General features: G+C 39.2%; 1 protein-coding gene across 5 annotated transcripts in view; it reads right to left on the minus strand.

Annotated features, from left to right (window-relative positions):
• The window catches only part of PHKA1 (phosphorylase kinase regulatory subunit alpha 1), a 110,894-nt gene extending 103,865 nt beyond the window's left edge, over positions 1-7,029 (minus strand). Inside the window, exons 1-3 of one of the 5 annotated variants that reach the window (XM_070258211.1) lie at positions 6,806-6,979; positions 6,483-6,689; positions 5,445-5,603 (exon numbers count right to left, since the gene is read on the minus strand). In XM_070258211.1, the coding sequence (XP_070114312.1) occupies positions 5,445-5,603; positions 6,483-6,560 (237 nt within the window). In that variant the 5' untranslated portion in view covers positions 6,561-6,689; positions 6,806-6,979. Of the gene's footprint in view, positions 1-5,444; positions 5,604-6,482 lie in introns of all 5 variants that reach the window. The other 4 variants (XM_070258213.1, XM_001488209.7, XM_014728967.3 and 1 more) reach the window with 4 other exon arrangements.
• Positions 7,030-19,688: the final 12,659 nt, after the last annotated feature.

Genomic DNA, 19,688 nt, shown 5'->3' on the forward strand with positions numbered 1-19,688 from the left:
CTGAAGGAAAAATAAAAAGTGTTTCCTTGAGAGAGCTCCCTTTCTTAAGTAATTTCTGTCTATAAATGGTCCCCTCTCCTTACAGATCAAGGAAAGTAATTAAAAAAGAGAGAGAGAGAGAGAACAGGCAGCACATGATCTTATCACCTTTTAAAGCATGAAGCATTTATTGTAAAGTAATGAAACCGACCACAACCTCTACAAGCAAATCTCTATCATTACTCTGACCATAATGAAAGAGATCATCCTTAATATACCCTATTACAGAAAGCACTTAACACAGCCTCCTCACTCTGTGGGGAGACAATTAAATTCTGAATTATCTTCTATGTGTCACCACATACAGGTTTCTATCACAACCTTTCAACTCTCTTTACCATCCAGCTCTGCTACTCTCATCTACATTTTCTGTAACTTAAACAGCAAACCTGGGGGATCATGGACCCAATGGAGGATTCCTGATTGCCATTCACTTTTGTCCTCCTGGAATGGCCTCTGTCAGCCATTTTCGTACTCAAGTTCCAACTTCCAAGTCAGGACAAATTTAATAGGAAGCATGGGGAGGTAGGAATGAGGGGAGGTAGCTGTACTTTGTGTTCCCCCAAACTGGCTGTTTTCTGATTCAGATGCACTAGTTGGCATTAACTATACATATTTATTCATACACCAGGCTTCTAGCCACAGCAAGTAACACCCTCCTCTCACCTACTCTTTCTGAGGATATGCATCTATGTATTTGTGTATTGACTATATAAAAATATATAACTATATACAATCATATCTATGTAAGTATTAATCTCTCTCTCTCCAGGTATATGTACAAATGGATATTTATTGAGCATCTAAAATATACAAAGCACTCTACCAGGCTTTGTGGAACATACAGGGGAGACAGGACAGATATGTCAAAAAAAAAAAAAAAAACCAAACTAAACTACAAACATGTCTACCTAAAAATTTCTAGTTACCCTTTAAAACCCAACTCCTCTGTGAATCCTTCCTTGCTTTGTTCAAGGAAAATTAGAAATTCTTGCCTCTGTGTGTTCTCACAGAACTTTGTACTTATTTCCTATATATATATATATAGTTTCTACAGTATCTGTCCTAGTGTATTGTAATTATTTATTTATATATCTGTCTCCCCCATCAGACTATGAACCTTTAAGTCAATGGACTAAGCAGATTATATTTAAAAAATATGTATTCCATGCCTGCAAATAACTCTCAAATGGCTTATCAAAAAAATCACGTGTGTGCATGTGCATTTAGAGAGAGGGAGTATGCAAATATGACAAAATGTTAACAACTAGTGAATGTAGATAAAGAGTACATGCAAATATGTTCATTTTACTACTCTTTTCTTTTTAAAATTAGTGCAGCCACTTTGGAAATAGTTTGGTAGTTTTTATTATTATTTTAATTTTTTTGGTGAGGAAAATTGGCCCTGAGCTAACATGTTGCCAATCTTTCTCTTTTTGCTTGAGGAAGATTGTCCTTGAGCTAACATCTGTGCCAACCTTCCTCTATTTTGCATGTGGGATGCCACCACAGCATGGCTTAATGAGTGGTGTGTAGGTCCACTCCCGGGATCCAAACCCACAAACCCTGGGCCGCCAAAGCGAAGCCCATGAACTCAACCACTATGCTACCCAGCTGGCCGCCCATTTTACTATTCTTATAACTTGTCCGTAAATTCAAAATTTTCAAAAATAAAAAGTAGAGAGTTAAATATAAACATTTTGTCCATTTTCTTTTTTATATCTTTTACAGGGCCTGGCACACGATAATTATGCAAAATCTGATAAATGAAAAACTGAAGAAAAGTGATCAATGTACAATTGAGCAGTCAATGAGGACAGGAATCATAGGAAAAGTGGGACTGGTGAAGGGCTTCGAAAGGAGGGTATTAGATCAGCTTGGAAAGGAACAGGTATCATAGGCGGAAGAAACAGCTCATAAAAAGATTTGGAGGTGGTAATGTCCATGGCTTCCACGGAGGAAAAATTCAAAAAGACTGAATCTGAAGTCATAAGACCCAAGTTGTATTCATGGCACTACCAACTCCCAGCTTCATCTTCCTGCTTCAATCCCTTCACTTGTAAATTGGGGAAAATAATATTTAATTCACAAGATGTTATGAGAATAAAATACTAGTAATTATGGCAAAGTATGCAGTACAATGAAAAGTATTTACATGAATGTCAGGTATTTTTATTAAGGGATTGTTAGAGGAGTAATGAAGACAGCAACCTGGTTGGAACTGGGGGTATAATGCAAGGCATCAGCATGATATAATATTGAAAAATCAGGCTAGGACCAAACCCTAGAGACCCCTGCCTCTCAATCCAAAACATTTAGATTTTATTCATAGGGAAATGAGAGCCATGGAAAGATTGTTGAGAATGGAAATTATATAATTTAATGTGGCTTTTCACAACAGTGTTAACTGATCAGGGTTTAGACTAGGGTTGAGTCAGAGGGAATAGAAAGGAGGGGCTGGATTCAAGAAAAATTATAAGAATCAACAGACTTTGGTCTGTATGTATCAAAAGGCAAAAGGACAAGTCCAAAATCACCCTAAGGGCAGCACTTTTCAAACAGTTTCATAGAATGCTAGCCCAGGAAATTCTGGAAAAGCTGTAAAATTCACTCCCATCTTAGATTCAAAATGCACATTACACAAAGGCTCTGAGAAATTATGGAGTAAAGAAACTCACTGTTTAACACAGCCTGAAACTTAGTTGACCTAGTGTTCCATGGAACACACTATGGGAAATGCCGGAAGTAATGTTGCTCAAGTGACTGGTCGAATGAGGGCACCAATAAGAGAAAAAGGGATGTTTAGTGAGTTGCTACTGTTTGGTCATCTATTTTGCTTGTTTTTAGTAGAGAAGGTGGAGTTTCAGACATATTGAGTTTGAGAAGCAAAAGGATATGCAGGTGCATATTAGAAGACAAATAAAAATCAGGGTTTGAAATTGAAGTGAGGTCAGAGTCAAAGATGAAGCTTTGGAAGTCACTCTCATAAAGGTAATTGTTAAACTCATGAGAAAAGATGAGAGACTACACAAAGAGAACAAAACTGAAGAAGACACAGAACTGAAGGCAGCCAAAGAGCTATCTCTATTTGTGTGCCTATTTCTTTTCATGGGTGTGAGCCTATATCTATGTGAGTAAGAGAAAAGAACATTTGTGCATAATTCTATTCTCAATCAAGGATAGAATAGTCACCTCAACTCTTGTCCCCTTTCCATCCAGAATTCTCTTTAGCCCTCTGACATTATTTCTCAGAGAGAAACCAAGGTGAGATTTGGAAGGAAGAGTGGAAATGATTAACAATCCAAGGTTGGGAAAATCCACACAGTTTATAGAAAGTTGACAGTAGGTGGGAATTTAATCTATGGACTTATTGGATTTAATCTATGTTCTTTTATTGGCTTTAGATCAGTGGTTAGTATCCCTGGCTGCACTTGAGAATCATCTAGGTAGTTTTTAAAAATATTGATGCCCCCAGGGCTCCACTTCCAGAGATTTATCTAAATTGTTCTAGGGTGGGGTCCAGTGAGGGTATTTCTTAAGCTTCCCTAGTGATTCCAGTGTATAGCCAGAGTTTAGAACCACTCCTGTAGATCAGGGACAAATCCAACTCACCACCTGTCTTTGTAAATAAAGCTTACTGAAATATAACCATGCTCATTCGCTTATGTATCGTCTCTGTCTGCTTTTGTGCAACAATGGAAGAGCTGAGTAGTTGGGCAGAGACCACACATGACCCACAATGCCGAAAATATTTACTATCTGGACCTTTGCAGACAGTTTTCTGATCCCTGGTCTGAATTAACTGAGTAAGGTTTGAGAAAGAAATTAATGAGACCTAATAATAAAATTTGTTTTAATTCATAATGAAAGTTCATAGAAATTTTAGAATTCCTAGAGAAATGTTCCTTTTTTGAAGATGTTTCCTCCTGCCATAATGTTGTTGAGACATTCCAAAGTTGTTATTGAGGTGATATGAAAAAATATTTTGGGGCTATGTGAAAAATTACTTAACGGAACATTAAAATTTTCCGGTGAACAATTCAATGTTTCCCTATTTTTTCCCCCTTCTTCTGTTAAATGCTTTCTGTCTGGGCCACATAAGAAAAAATGTCAACTTTGCAGAATGATTGCTCAACAAGGAGACAACAGATTTCTTCTAATAGTATTGAAAAAAAATTGGTCAAATTGTATCAGGGATAGAATCTTGGGTACTGTTCCACTGATATTAATTTCTAGCAAAACAAACAAAAAACTGAGACCAAAATAACAAAACATTAGAGTAGGATAGAGGATTTGGGGGGGGGGGGGGTTAGGATTACAGGTGATTTTTTAACACTCCTCTATATTTTCCAAATTCTTTAAATGGTTATCTATTATTTCTTAGTCATAAAAATATTGATCTGTACTTCCTGGGTCAGAACAAAAACTCCAACAATTTTTTCTGGTGGATCTAAGTACCTCTCAATAATGGCTTGAAGGAATAACAAATGTCTGCTGTTACAGAAGACAACACAGTGAAACTTCCCTATTGCCAAAGACTGCAACCCTGCAATAAGTTGGTGCCCTTAAAAACAACCAAATTTCAATATTCTGATTTACATACGACGACTGGAGCTCAGATCGATTAAGTTTGAGAGAGACCATTTGAGAAAATGTCTGTTGTAGAATCTTTTTCACTAATGGAAAAGAATTCACATACACCTTACAACTGACAGCAGAGTATCTCAACATTAATAGTCCCCCGTGGCCCAGGATACTGTATTCTTGGTCATTCAAGAGGATGCAGCACCCTGTGTCTACACAGTTCTATAAAGGATGCTTCTTTACTGAGGGGAAGGGTCTCAATAGTTGGCGAAAAGGCATCTGCTGACTCTGACCTTATTTCGCTCACGGAGAGGAAAAAAAACCAGACTCTGAAACAGCAGCCATAGGTATAAAAATCAATAAACAGTCTTTACTTGTGTCTAGTTGGGAAAGTCTGCTAATTTGTGTCAGTTACCCTCATACAAACACCACCTACCATTTTCAAAAACAAAATAATATGGTAGACACCTGCCCCCAAACATTCTCCTCAATGAGAATAAATATGCTGGAGACTGCAAAACACGTTTACTTTGAAAGAGGATTAAACGTTTTAGCAAAGATCCCAGGATAGGATTTTCCACTGTAACAGAACAGACTGTGCCCTCTCCCTGTGAATCAACAAGTTTCAAGTTTCCACCGCAAAACAAGTTTACTACAACACAGGAAAGGTTTTTGGAATATAATTTCGGGAAGGTGAAGAAAGAGAGAGCAAGGCAAAATACAGTTCTCTTAGCTCCTGTGGGCTACATTTCCTTCAATCCCTCCTCTCCTGCCCCCACTCCCCACAGCCCCAGATCTCGTTGTATTTTTATTCTGAGTACCTGCTCCAGTTCATAGGCCTTTGCCTTATCCTCATCTCGGTCTGCGTTCTTCCGATAGGCCAGGCCCAAACCCCACACAGCCAAGATGCTGTACACATTGTCCCGGACCCAGGCATCTTTCTGATCATAGCTGGCTGGAAGCAAGCCAGTCACAGGATTCTGCAGGGTCAAGAAAAAGAGGACAGGCAGGTAACCCTAAGGTGTTAATATGGGGAGACAGAATCTATCAAATGCATTACTTAGCAACTTTGGTCTTCTAATTCCCCACTCCTGAGTTTTATAACCTCTTCTTCTTCTGACCAAGTGCAAGTAAATGCTATCTTGAATAAGGGGAGCCTTACAAGTCTGAAATGTGGGTACTGTTAAAAGAAAGGCGGGGGGGGGGGGGGCGGCGAACGGTTAAGTTGCGCGCTCCACGGGTTCGGATCCTGGGCTGGGACACGGCACCGCACATCAGGCCACGCGGAGGCGGCGTCCCACATGCCACAACTAAGATATACAACTCTGTACTGGGGGGATTTGGGGAGAAGAAGAAGAAAAAAGTAGTGTTTTAACTTTCCTGTTAGAATGATAACCAACGAAAAACCTGCATTAAAAGAGTAAAGAAATAGAATTAACAGTACATACAAAGCACCTCAGGTCTTCACAACCATCTAGTCTTAAGATGGCTAAATGTTCCCCTGGCTCTTTACCATGACAGGAGGGGAAGCAGGTGACTCCCTAACCTCGGGCGGGGTGTGCGTGTCTGTGTGTGTGTGCGAATAAACAAGCTTCAACACATCTGTCAGCTCTGCCTCCCTGGAAGCCAGCTGTCGCCTGCGGGGCGGGGGACTCAGAAGCCATGACTCAGGGCTCAGCGGCGCCTGCCTCCGCTTCTGTTCCCGGCCCAACACCTCTTGGCGTCAGGGTCCTGTAGGGCCTCCTCAGCCGGGGCGCGGCAGACCCCGCTACACACACACGCACGGGGGTTCACCCAGGGTCTCCGTCCAGGAGACACTGCACCTCCTCGGGGATTACAGGCGACACCCCTTCACGTACCTGATGGCACAGGATGGTCTGCTGCACCAGCCTAGCGTAGCCGTCCAGCCGGACGCCGGAGTTACTCCGGCTCCTCATCGCGGCGCGCTTCCAACGCCCTCAGAGAAACGGCCCGGCGCCGCAGGGGCCTCGCTCCTCCAGGGAAGGAGGCTCCAACACAGCTCCACGCACGCTGCGGCAACCCGAGCGCCAGGCCCCGGCAGAGCCCTCTACCGGCTCGGGCTGGGGCCGGCGGTCCCGGCAACGGCGGCCTCTGGAGCCCGCCACAGGCCGGCGCGCCCGAGCGTCCCGCGGTCTGGGCCCCGCCGGAGCGCCCCCGGCGCCGCTCTCTGCCACCCTTACGCCCGTCCGGCCTCCGCGGGACGCTCTTGCATCCTCCGCTCAAATCTCGAAGACCGCCGCGGCCCACAGCCTCCTGGGCGGCAGCCGGCAGCAGGTCACCGGCCGCCTCCACCTCGACAGAGACGAGAGCTGGAGGCGGGGCGGGCACGGGTCCTGGCAGCAGCGTGCGGAGCTCTGGGGATCCCGGCGCGCGCCCCGCCCCCCCGCGCGCCCCGCCCCCCCCTCCCTGAGCCCCCCGCGCCCCGCCCACCAGCGCGCCCCGCCCCGCCCCCCGCAGCCGAGAATGTGTCACCGTAGGCAATGTGCTTTCAGGCGTTTATTTTGGAAACACCTCAAATGACTATTTCAGTTTTCCACACTTGCTGTGCACACAGGATGTTGAGGAGGTTGTTTCTTTTGCTGGACTAGTTTTAGGAACTTACCGTAACTTCAATCCTAAAAGGAAAGACGCACGTTTACGTTCAAGGTCTAAAGCATTGGAATTTCCGGGTCTTTACTGTATTTTATACGTTTGACTAAAAGCTCTGATTAAACTCCTCACTCCGAACGAAACCAAACAAGAAAGAACTTCCTAAGGTACTTTATTGCTTAGAAACTGGCGAATCGGCGGGCTTAGGAAGGAGGGGCCTGTGGTGCGCTTTGAGGAAGCGAGTGGCCCAGGAAGGGAAGGGCTGGCAGGGAGCAGTGCCTCAGGACGGCCTTGGCCTCGGAGGCGCTGGAGGAGATTGTATAACTGCCCTGGAAAGCTCCCTCGTACGCACTTGGGTTACAAGGCTGAGGCAACAAAGACTCAGCTGAAAATAAAAGGGAGAAAGGGAGGCTAGAAAAGAAGCCTATAGATAACGCTGACCACTGGCCGCCGGGAAATCGATCCGCACTCCGGCGGGTGTCCTGGCCCCAGGGCCTTTGCTCCCTCCCTTTACTGCTCCCAACCCCCACCTCTTGATCTCTGCTTATCCAAACCCGACCCGTCTTTCAAGACTTGACTTAAGTACCACCTACTCTCTGAATCGCGGGGTAAGAGAATTAGACCGATTGACCTTTCAAGTCCAACTCCGAGAATCTGCATTCTAAGTCTTCCCTAGCTACCCCACCCAGGCCACAGTGATTTTGCATTTTGGTTTATCTTTTTATTTTTCTAAATTTAGTCTCTCCTCGTAAGCTCCCTCCGTTCCAACCCCCACCCTCACCCCCGCGCAAATTAGCATAAAGCCAGGCACGTAGGAGGTGACTAGCAAATATTTGGTAATATTGACGATTAAGAAGGAGGGAGTGCTCAGAAACTCAGATCTGAGACATTCAGGTTCAACAACCAGTCAGTGATACGGTTAGATACAGTGATACACTTAGAATTCTCCAGCTAATAGTTTCCATTGCAGTCACTAGCTACGCAAATGCCATGACAAGCAAATAAGACACTGTAAGGCCCACGCGGTGGTGGGGGGGAGGGGGTCGGCGAAAAAGTCTTTCCAGGGAAAGCGACTTCATTTTGGAGGAAGGAGCGCCTGACCGTCCCTGCTTTGCCTCTAACTCCCTAACAACTTTCCCTCAGCCTACCGCCTCAAAAGTCCTTTCTCTACCCTTCAAGCTACTCCCCTTCAAGCTACTGCCTTCTCTTTTTCTTCGCCTCACCATCATTTAAAGATGTTTAAAACAATTAAAGTAATATGTGCTTGCTAAAGAAAACTTGGAAAGTATAGAAAAGTAAAGCAAATTACCCATAATTCCTTCACATACACAACCACCCGTTAATATTTTAGTTTAGTTTTTCCCGTCTTTTTATTCCTTCTGCACAGGCCCCCCCAACTTATTTAGAAGTATGAATACATTAGGAATGCTAAAGGTAGAGTGTCACCAAGAAAGGTAACTGGCTGGCTACCAAAGAGGCCTTGCTGCATGGCATTACCTTGGTGCTTTCAACCTCAGTCCAGGCTGGGCCTTGGGTCCTGCAGTCTCAGAAACTTGATCTCCTCAGTGTCCCAGAACTGGTCAGACTCAGGAAGCTGACTCATGCTTATTACCTCCTGAGAGACTGATGTATGAAAACCAGAATGCTTGTTGATAATGAGAAATAGAACTGTGACAGTTTATATCAGCCTGACCACCACATTCCCTCCCTTTAAAAATGTGTAAGCCTCATTCCTTACAAAGTGCTATTTTGTTTTATACAATAACCCTATGAAGTAAATACTATTAACCCCATTTTAGAGATGGAGAAACTAAGGCATACAAAGATTAAATAACTACAAGTCTGCTTTGTCCTTGTTGGCCTCACTGACTCTCCTTATCTATGCTTCCATGGCTCGCTGACACATTCTTTCTTTAAATATGTCAAAATTATCAATCAAGTTATAGTCAAGTCTTGCCAATCTGGAAGCTATTATGTTTTTTGAAGGCTAGTTTTTCATTTCATTCTTTGTATATTAATTTTACAGTTTAACTCTGGAATAAAATTTCATTTCCAAGTTCCTGGGCATATTTTATTGTTGCTCCCTTATATTACCTGGAAGTTTTAATCATACTAATTTTCAAAAATCCAAAAGTTTTAAAGCTTCACATTTTATAAATATTTTTCATGGTTTTACATTTTATGTTAATGTCTGCATTAATCTTCCCTCTAGTAGATGTCCTAAAGTTTGCTTAGCTATTCTCATTATTAATTAATAATAAATCTCTTATTAAATTTCTTGAAAAAATAGTCCATACACTATCTCCTTTGCATTATTTCCCATTCACTTGCTTTAAAAATTGTTTTAAATTGTATAAGTAATATATGGACACATTTTTCATGAAAAAAATTAAAATATTACAGACAAGGTTAAAGTTCTCTATGTCTATCACCCACTATCACAGTCCCCTTTGTCTCCCTTCCCAAAGGCAACCACTGTTATAGGATTGGTTTGTATACTTCCAGATTTTTTCCTGTGGATTTACATATATATCTAGAAATACATATAAAATACTATTGTTTTCTGTGTATTCTTTTAATATAAACAGTATTATACTCTACCTATTGTTGTGCGGATTGCCTTATTCATCCAAACTTATGTCATAGAGATCTAGTCATGTTATTCCATAGAGATCTACCTCATACACTACGGTTTGTGTAGACATTCCTCTATTGATGAGCATTTAGTTTGTTTTCAGTTTAGAACTCTTGAAACAGTACTTCAGCAAACATACGTATATGTCTTCTTATGAATGTGTACAGGTGTTTTGGAAATAGGCATTTAAAAGTTTCGTGTAACCAAAAAGCCATCTAAATTATCTGCACCAACAAGTCGTGTATGAAAGTCTCCATTTCCCCCATCCTTACCAATACTTGATAATAGTAAACTTTAATTTTTGAGTGATCTGATGGGTGCAAGATGGTATCTTACTTTGTTTCATTTACCTGAATACTAATGTCATTGAGCATCTTTTTATGTTTATTTTAATTTATATTTCTTTATATTATGTTTATTTATTTAATTTTATTTCTTCTGGTTAATAACTCTTTATTTCACTTAACATAATTCCCTCAAGGTCCATCCATGTTGTTGTGAATGGGATGATTTTATCCTTTTTTATGGCTGAGTAGTATTCCATTATATATATATAGCGCATCTTCTTTATCCACTCATCAGTTGATGGGTGCTTAGGTTGCTTCCGCATCTTGGCTATTGTAAATAATGCTGCAATGAACATAGCGGTGCATGGGACTTTTGGAATTGCTGATTTCAAGTTCTTTGGATAGATACCCAGTAGTGGGATGGCTGGGTCATATGGTATTTCTATTTTTAATTTTTTGATAAATCTCCATACTGTTTTCCATAGTGGCTGCACCAGTTTGCAGTCCCACTAGCAGTGTATGAGGGTTCCTTTTTCCCTACAACATCTCCAACATTTGTTACTTTTTGTTTTAGTTATTTTTGCCATTCTAACAGGTGTAAGGTGATATCTTAGTGTAGTTTTGATTTGCATTTTCCTGATGATCAGTGATGATGAGCGTCTTTTCATGTGCCTACTGGCCATCTGTATATCTTCTTTGGAGAAATGTCTGTTCATGTCCCCTTCCCATTTTTTGATCAGGTTCTTCAATTTTTTGTTGTTGAGTTGTGCGTGTTCTTTATATAGTATGGAGATTAACCCTTCGTTGGATATATGACTTGCAAATATTTTTTTCCCATTTGGTGGGTTGTTTTTTTGTTTCAATCCTGTTTTCCCTTGCCTTGAAGAAGCTCTTTAGTCTGATGAGGTCCCATTTGTTTATTCTTTCTATTGTTTCCCTTGTCTGAGAAGACATGGTGTCCGAAAAGATCCTTTTGATACTGATGTCAAAGAGTGTACTGCCTATATTTTCTTCTAGAAGCCTTATGGTTTCATGTCTTTCCTTCAGGTCTTTGATCCATTTTGAGTTTATTTTTGTGAATGGTGAAAAAGAATGCTCAATTTTCATTTTTTTACATGTGGCTATCCAGTTTTCCCAGCACCATTTGTTGAAAAGACTTTCTTTTCTCCATTGTATGCCCTCAGCTCCTTTGTCGAAGATTAGCTGTCCATAGATGTGTGGTTTTATTTCTGGGCTTTCAATTCTGTTCCATTGATCTGTGCACCTGTTTTTGTACCAGTACCATGCTGTTTTGATTACTGTAGCTTTGTAGTATGTTTTGAACTCAGGGATTGTGATGCCTCCAGCTTTGTTCTTTTTTCTCAGGATTGCTTTAGAAATTCGGGGTCTTTTGTTGCCCCATATGAATTTTAGGATTCTTTGTTGAATTTCTGTAAAGAATGTCATTGGGATTCTGATTGGGATAGCGTTGAATCTGTAGATTGCTTTAGGTAGTATGGACATTTTAACTATGTTTATTCTTCCAATCCATGTGAATGGAATGTCTTTCCATCTCTTTATGTCGTCATCAATTTCTTTCAGGAAAGTCTTGTAATTTTCGTTGTATAGGTCTTTCACTTCCTTGGTTAAATTCACCCTGAGGTATTTTATTCTTTTTGTTGCGATTGTGAATGGGATTGTGTTCTTGAGTTCTTTTTCTGTTAGTTCATTGCTAGACCATAGAAATGCTACGGATTTATGTATGTTGATTTTATACCCTGCAGCTTTGCTGTAGTTGTTGATTATTTCTAATAGTTTTCCTATGGATTCTTTGGGGTTTTCTATGTATAAGATCATATTGTCTGCAAACAGCAAGAGTTTCACTTCTTCTTTGCCTATTTGGATCCCTTTTATTTCTTTTTCCTGCCTAATTGCTCTGGCCAAAACATCCAGTACTATGTTGAATAAGAGTGGTGAGAGTGGGCACCCTTGTCTTGTTACTGTTCTCAGAGGGATGGCTTTCAGTTTTTGCCCATTGAGTATGGTGTTGGCTGTGGGTTTGTCATGTATGGCCTTTATTATGTTGAGGTACTTTCCTTATATACCCATTTTATTGAGAGTTTTTATCATAAATGGATGTTGGATCTTGTTGAATGCATTCTCTGCATCTATTGCGATGATCATGTGGTTTTTGTTTCTCATTTTGTTAATGTAGTGTGTCACGTTGATTGACTTGTGGATGTTGAACCATCCCTGTGTCCCTGGTATAAATCCCACTTGATCATGGTATATGATCTTTTTAATGTATTGGTATATTCGGTTTGCCAGAATTTTGTTGAGGATTTTTACATCTATGTTCATCAATGGTATTGGCCTGTAGTTTTCATTCTTTGTGTTGTTCTTGTCTGGTTTTGGGATCAGGGTGATGTTGGCTTCATAGAATGTGTTAGGAAGTAATAACTCTTTATATACTTAATCATTTCTCTATTGGGCTGTTTTTCTTATTGATTTATAGGGATTTTTAAAAATTACATAATCTGGATTTTAACTTTTTTCAAAAAGAAATCTAAAAGAGATATTGCACATGTTTTCTTATAAGTGCTTTATCTATTAACATTATTTATGGTGTGTTTTTTCCATATAGCTTTTATTTTTAATGGAGACAAATTTATGAGTCTTTTCCTTTTTATCTTATTTTAGAAAGTCTTTATAGTAGGTTGAATGGTGGCCCCCCAAAAACATATGTCCACCTGGAACTTGTGAATGTGACCTTATTTGGAAAAAGGACCTTTGCAGATGTAATTAAGTAAAGGATCTGGAGATGAGATCATGCTGGATTTTCCTACCTGGCCCTAAATCCAATGACAAGTGTCCTTATAAGAAAAGGAGAAGACACATAGGGAGGAGAAGGTGATGTAAAGACTGAGGCAGAGATGGAAGTGATGCATTTAACAAGCCAAAGAATGCCAAGGTTTGCCAGCAGCCACAGGAAGCTAGGGAAGAAGCATGAGACAGATTGTCCCTCAGAGCCTCTGGAAGGAACCAACCCTACTGAAACCTTGATGTCAGACTTCTGGCTTCCAGACTGTGAGAGAATAAATGTCTATTGTTTTAAACCACCCAGTTTGTGGTAATTTGTTATGGCAGCCCTAAGAAACTAATAAAGCCTCCCTACCCGCAAGATCATCAACATATTATTTTTCATAATACTTTTATTGTTTTGCTTTTTATCCATAGCTCTTTTAATTCCTCTATAATTTATTTTCATAAATGGGTTTAAATAGAAATTTAACTTAATATTTTCTTAAGTGGTTAGCCAATTGCACTAACACCACTTAATGAGTTATTCTTTTCCCATTGATTTGAAATGCTACTTTGATTGTACCCATGGGTCTGTTTCTGGATCACTAGTCTGTTCCATTAATCTACTTTTCTATTCCTGCATCAATATCGCACTGCCGTGGTTATCCTTTTTTTGTGTGAGGAAGATTGTTGCTGAGCTAACATCTGTGCCAATCTTCCTCTATTTTATGTGGGATGCTGCCACAGTGTGGCTTGACAAGAGATGCTAGGTCTGCGCTGGGGATCTGAACACGGGAACCCTGGGCCACCGAAGCGGAGTGCATGAACTTAACCACTCTGCCAGCCCCTGCCTTGGCTATTCTTGAACTTTAATCTTCCATACAAACTGTAGAATTATCTGGTCAGGTTCTAAGGAGAATCTTGATTTTTATTGTGATTGCACTAAATTTATAGATTTATTTGGGGATGTCAGCTGAAATAAAGTCTAGGTGATATTAGTGAAGGAGTTTATTCAATAATCAGTGTGAGGAGTTCCAACCCAGGGAAAACAGTTCAATGGACTGCTCTGATGGAACTGCTCCGAGGTGTGTGAGTTTAAGTGCAGTGTATATCTCTTTCACGAAACAGTGTATGTGCAGGGAAGAGGAAAAGAAAAAGAACTTACAACTAGATTTCATATATGTCAAAAAAAGGGGGATAGAGTACATCTGGGCTTTTCTCTAGATTATAGATGGAAGGTAATGTAAACAAGAATTCCTTCATTATACATCAAACAAGTTCAGAGATGCTAAAATTATCCATGTGTGAGGAGGGCAAGGACCAGGGTCATTAATTATTCCCTCAATCTCTAAGAAATGCAGCTGGGGAATGTGAGAGCAAGGTTTCCCTTTATCTTTTCCTGTTGTGGATCTGTCCAGCTGGCATCTTCAGTCATGAGGTGTGGGGTTGCAAGGTCATTTTGACATAAGCTGAAGATGGCCTGCACGGCTGCATCACAGTACAGCATGGATTTTTACTGCACTGACTTAAAGCCCATGCAGATTGGTAGCTAGATTTGACTGTTACACCAGGGAGAGGGGTCCCAAAAATCTATCCACAAGGAGAATGGACATATTGACAATATTTAACTTTGTTGTATACAATGTATATGTATTTATTCAGGCCTTCTTTTATTTCTTTCAGTAAACTTTGTAGTTTTCTCCATGAAAGACTTGCATTTTTTTTGTTAGGTTTATTTCTTGGTACCTTATAGTTTTTGTTGCTATTAAAAATATCATTTTTTTCTCTTATGTTTTAATTGGTTATTGTTGTGCAGAGGAAAAAAAATTTGTATATTTATCTTATATCCACTCTCTATGTTAGCTCACTAGATGTAATGGTTTAGAGGTGATGTTTTTGGATTTTCTAGATAGACAGTCATATCATTTGCAAATAGTAACAGCTGAGTGCTTACCTTTCAGATCTTTATAACTCTTACAGTGGGGATAGTGGTTAGCCTTTCTTGTTTCTGACTTTAATGGATTGATTCTAATGTTTCACCATTAAATATGTCTGCAGTAGGTTTCCAGAAGATACCATTTATCACTTTAAAATAATTTCTTTCTCTCCTTGGTTTCCTAAAACTTTACCATTAATATTATTATGAATGAATGTTGAGTTTTATGGATACTTTTCCTACATGTAGTGAAAAAATCATATAGTTTATTCCTTTACTTGGTTAATTTGTGAATTACATTGATAGGTTTCCTTATGGTGAACCATATATTTATTCCTAAGATAAACCACACTTGGTCATGATGAGCTATTCTTTTAATATGCACTAGATTCAATTTACTAATATTTAGGATTTTTGCATGTTTGTTTTTAAATTATATTGGCCTATAATTTTCTATTTTTATGGTGTCCTTGTTTGGTTTCAATATCAAGGTTATGCTTGCTTGTGAAATGAGTTTGGTAGTTTCCCATCTTTTTCTATTCTATAAAACTGTTTATATGAAATGAAAATGATGTTTTCCTTGAAGTCTTGGTAGAACTCGCCTGGTAGAACTCACTCACCTGGTGTCTTTTGGAAATAGGTAGATTTGTGAAAACTATTTCAATTTCTTTTCTGGTTATTGCATGATACAGATTTTCAATTTCTTCTAGGGTCAATGTTGATAATTAATATTTTCCTGGAAGCTTGCTAATTTAATCCAGGTCAGAGTTTCTCAATCTTGGCACTATTGACATTTTGTGCTGGATGATTCTTGGTTGCAGGGGCTGTCCTGTGCATTGTAGGATGTTTAGCAGCATTCCTGGTCTCGACCAACTAGATGTCAGTGGCACCCCCACCCCCTAGGTTGTGACAACCAATCTCTAGATCTTCCAAATATCCTTTGGGGAGAAAAATTTATTAGTATAAAGTTATGCAAAACTTTGCTTATAACTTTTAAGTCTCCTCTGAATCTGAATCATGTCCCCCTTTGTATTCCTGACCTACTTTATTTGTACCTTCTCTTGTTTTTATATGATGAACATGCCTAGAAGTTTGTCTGCTTTATTAATCTTTTCCCAGAGCCAGCTCTTAGCTTTATTGATTGATTATATCTTTATTTTTGTATTCCTTTGTGTCCTAATACATTTTAAAAATATTTTGTTACAAAAATAGAATGTATAATACAATGAACCCTATCACCTACCTTCAACAATTATCAACTAGTAGCTAATCTTGTTTCTGTCATTTATACTCTCATCTTCTCTTCCCTATATATTATTTTGAAGCAAATCTCAGACTTCATATCCTTTCATCAATAAATATTGTATACCTATAAAAGATAAGAAAGTTTTATTAAATATAATCACCTTACCATTATTACACCTAAAAATACAATTCCTTAATATCATCAAATAGCCTGTCTTTGTTCAAATTTCCCAACTGTTTCATAAATGCTTGTGTGTGTGTGTGCATGTGTGTGTTTGTGTGTGAGACAGAGAGAGAGAGAGAGAGAGGGAGAATCAGGATGCAAATATAGTCCATGCATTGCGTTTGATTGATATGTCTCGTAAGTATTTTAAGTCTCTTTTAAGCCATAGATTTCCCCTCTTATCGTCCCTTTTTTCCTTGCAATTTTTTCAATAAAAACAGTTGTTTGTCCTGTGGGCTTTCCCCAGTTGGACTTTGCTGATTCTGTTCCCTGGTATTGTTTAACATATTCTCTGTCTTCTGTATTTCCTACAAATTGGTGCTTCACTTGAAAGGTTTTGTTAGATTCAGTTCAATTTTCTTGGCTAGATTGCTCAAATGGAGTTCTCCCATCAGGAGGCACATATGTAATGTCTGGTTGTCCTTCAATGGCTAGATTCGTTAATTCATTAAGAGTTGCAAAATAGTGATATTCTATGATTCCATATTCATTTATTAGCTGAAATTCTTTTATAAAGAAAAGCTTCCCCTCATCTACTATTTGGTATCTAGTGGTGCAGTTTGCATAGGAATGGCAGGATAAATGCTTGATTCTTTCCCTGTATTTACTGGTTTTCAAAATAATAAGTTGGTTCCCTATCATCTTTCAAATGTGACCCTTTTTTTAGTATTATCATAAACATATGGATTTAAACATTTGATATATTTCGGTACATTACAGTTATTCTCCTTACTGATGCTCAAATTGTCCCATCTTTGGCCTCTACACACTGGCCCCTGTGTCCTTTTGACACAACCCTAGTAGTCTGTGATGGCCTCCTTGCTTTCTGAGAATGCAAGATATTGGAGGCTCTACTTGTACATTTCCTGCCCCAGGCTAGAAATCAGCCACTTCTCCCAGGAGTCCTGGTTCCTTTTAGCGTGAAATGGTATTTGGAAATCAAAATCTGGATCCTGGGCGTCATGATCCTTCCAATTAAAATTCAGGACCTATAGTCTGAGTTTTACTTAACCTCGACAATCTATATCTCCTTTCTCCCATGACAAAAATCCTGATTCTCAAAACAAGAACGTAATCACTCATTTGCTTTATCCCACAATATACAGACAACAATTTCAGAATAACAATGCCAGTACCATACCACCAAAAACATGATTACTACAAAGAGTCTAAGATTCTTTTGCAGATATTTTTGTCCTTACCTTAAAATGTATCCTGTTAAGGATATACATTAATGTTGCTGGTTTTTTTGTTTGTTTATTTTTTGTTTTTTTGAAGAAGATCAGCCCTGAGCTAACATCTGCTACCAATCCTCCTCTTTTTGCTGAGGAAGACTGGCCCTGAGCTAACATCTGTGCCCATCTTCCTCTACTTTATATGTGGGACGCCTACCACAGCATGGCTTGCCAATTGGTGCCATGTCTGCACCCAGGATCCAAACTGGTGAACCCCGGGCCACTGAAGCAGAAGGTGCACACTTATCTGCTGCACCACCAGGCCAGCCCTTAATGTTGCTTTGTTTTAAAGTCACTTTCTATGTTATTATGTCGCCATCTGGATACACAGATTCATTAGTTTCACTTTGCTTTTGCTTTTTTTTTTTTAGTGAGGAAGATTGGCCCTGAGCTAACATCTGTTGCCAATCTTCCTCTTTTTGCTTGAGGAGGATTGTCGCTGAGCTAACGTCTGTGCCAGTCTTCCTCTATTTTGTATGTGGAATGCCACCACAGCGTGGCTTGATGAGTGATGTGTAGGTCCACCCCGGGATCTGAAGCCGCCGAAGCAGAGCACATGAATTTAACGACTATGCCATGGGGCCAGCCCTTGCTTTAGATTTTTAAGGATTGCTTTAAAAAAAAAAAAAAGATTTCACAATTGTGTATTATATTTACGTGGTTTCATACTCAAATCTACAGAACAAAGTATACTCAAAGAAGTCTACTTTCTATCCCTTCCTCTTTATGCTATTCCTTCCTACTCCCTATAGGTAACAATTTTTTCTTTATTTTATGGTTTACCTTTCCCTTTTATGTAAACAAATATGTATATATGCATGTCTATAGCTTCCCTTCTTATGTACGTGTATCATATTATGCACACTTTTCTCCACCTTGCTTTTTTTTTAATGAGCAGTTTATCCTGGAGATCACTCCATCAGAGCATATATAGATATTCTTCATTCCTTTTAAAAGCTGCAGAGCACCTCATTTTGTAGATGTACTAGACCTCTGCTGATGGGACATTTGGGTTGTTTTTCTAGTCTTCTGCTATTATAAATAATGCTGCAACAAATAGCCTGTGCATGTCTCCTATTCATTCTGAAAATCTGCCTTTTAATTGATGAATTCCATCTGTTTAAATGTATTATGATTGTCATATTTGGAGAGTTGATTCCACCACTTTGTGTTGTATTTTCTTTTTCCCACGTTTTTTGACCTTTTTTTCCTTCTCTTGGACTGATAAAGCTTTCTATATTCCCTTTTGTTTCCCATGCTGGCTTAAAACTATAGTTTGCCTTTCTATTCTTTTACTAGTTGCCCTTAATTTTTAATATATACACAAGTATAAAATGTTTCAACATATCTAACATAATTTAGTATTTCTATTCTTTCAAACACAGCAAGGTTTGTAGCGTGTTTTACTGACTCTTGGAACAGCCCCTCTTTCCTCATCTTGTTATTATTGCCTGGACTCTTAGATTTATCTTCAATTTTAGTTTACCTTTCCTTAAATAGGTAATATGGTTCAAAACCTAAACAACTATAAAAGATATATAGTGAAAATTCTTGCTCCTATTCCTCTCCCATCTTTCCCATTCATCTTATCCGCCCAATCAGTTAATCCCAATAAATGCACGTTTTCCAGGGTTTCTCTATGTAACAATGAACATGTACTTTGATTTTATCTCCTTCTTATGTGTATAGCATACTATGCACTCTGTTTGGCATCTTGATTTTTTTTCACTTAGCAATACATCTTGGAGATCTTTCCATATTAGTACAAACAGAGCTTCCTCATTCTATGTCATAGTATTCCATTTTATGACTGATCCTTAATTTATCTAATCAGTACCTTGTTGATAGATACTTGGATTGTTTCCAATCTTCTGCTATTATAAAAAAGTTGAAATTAATAACCTTGTACATATTTTATTTCATACGTGTTCAGGTATATCGGTAGAGTAAATGTCCAGAAGCTGGATTGCTGGTTCAATGGAAAATGTATTTTTTATTTCAATAGATATTGCCAAATTGCCCTTTTTCTGAGTAGTATTAGTTTTCATTCCCACTGGGAATGTATGAGAGTGTCTAATTTCCCACAGCCTTGCCAATAAAGTTTGTTATCAAT

The sequence above is a fragment of the Equus caballus genome, chromosome X (assembly GCF_041296265.1).
Source record: "Equus caballus isolate H_3958 breed thoroughbred chromosome X, TB-T2T, whole genome shotgun sequence".
NCBI lineage: Eukaryota > Metazoa > Chordata > Mammalia > Perissodactyla > Equidae > Equus > Equus caballus.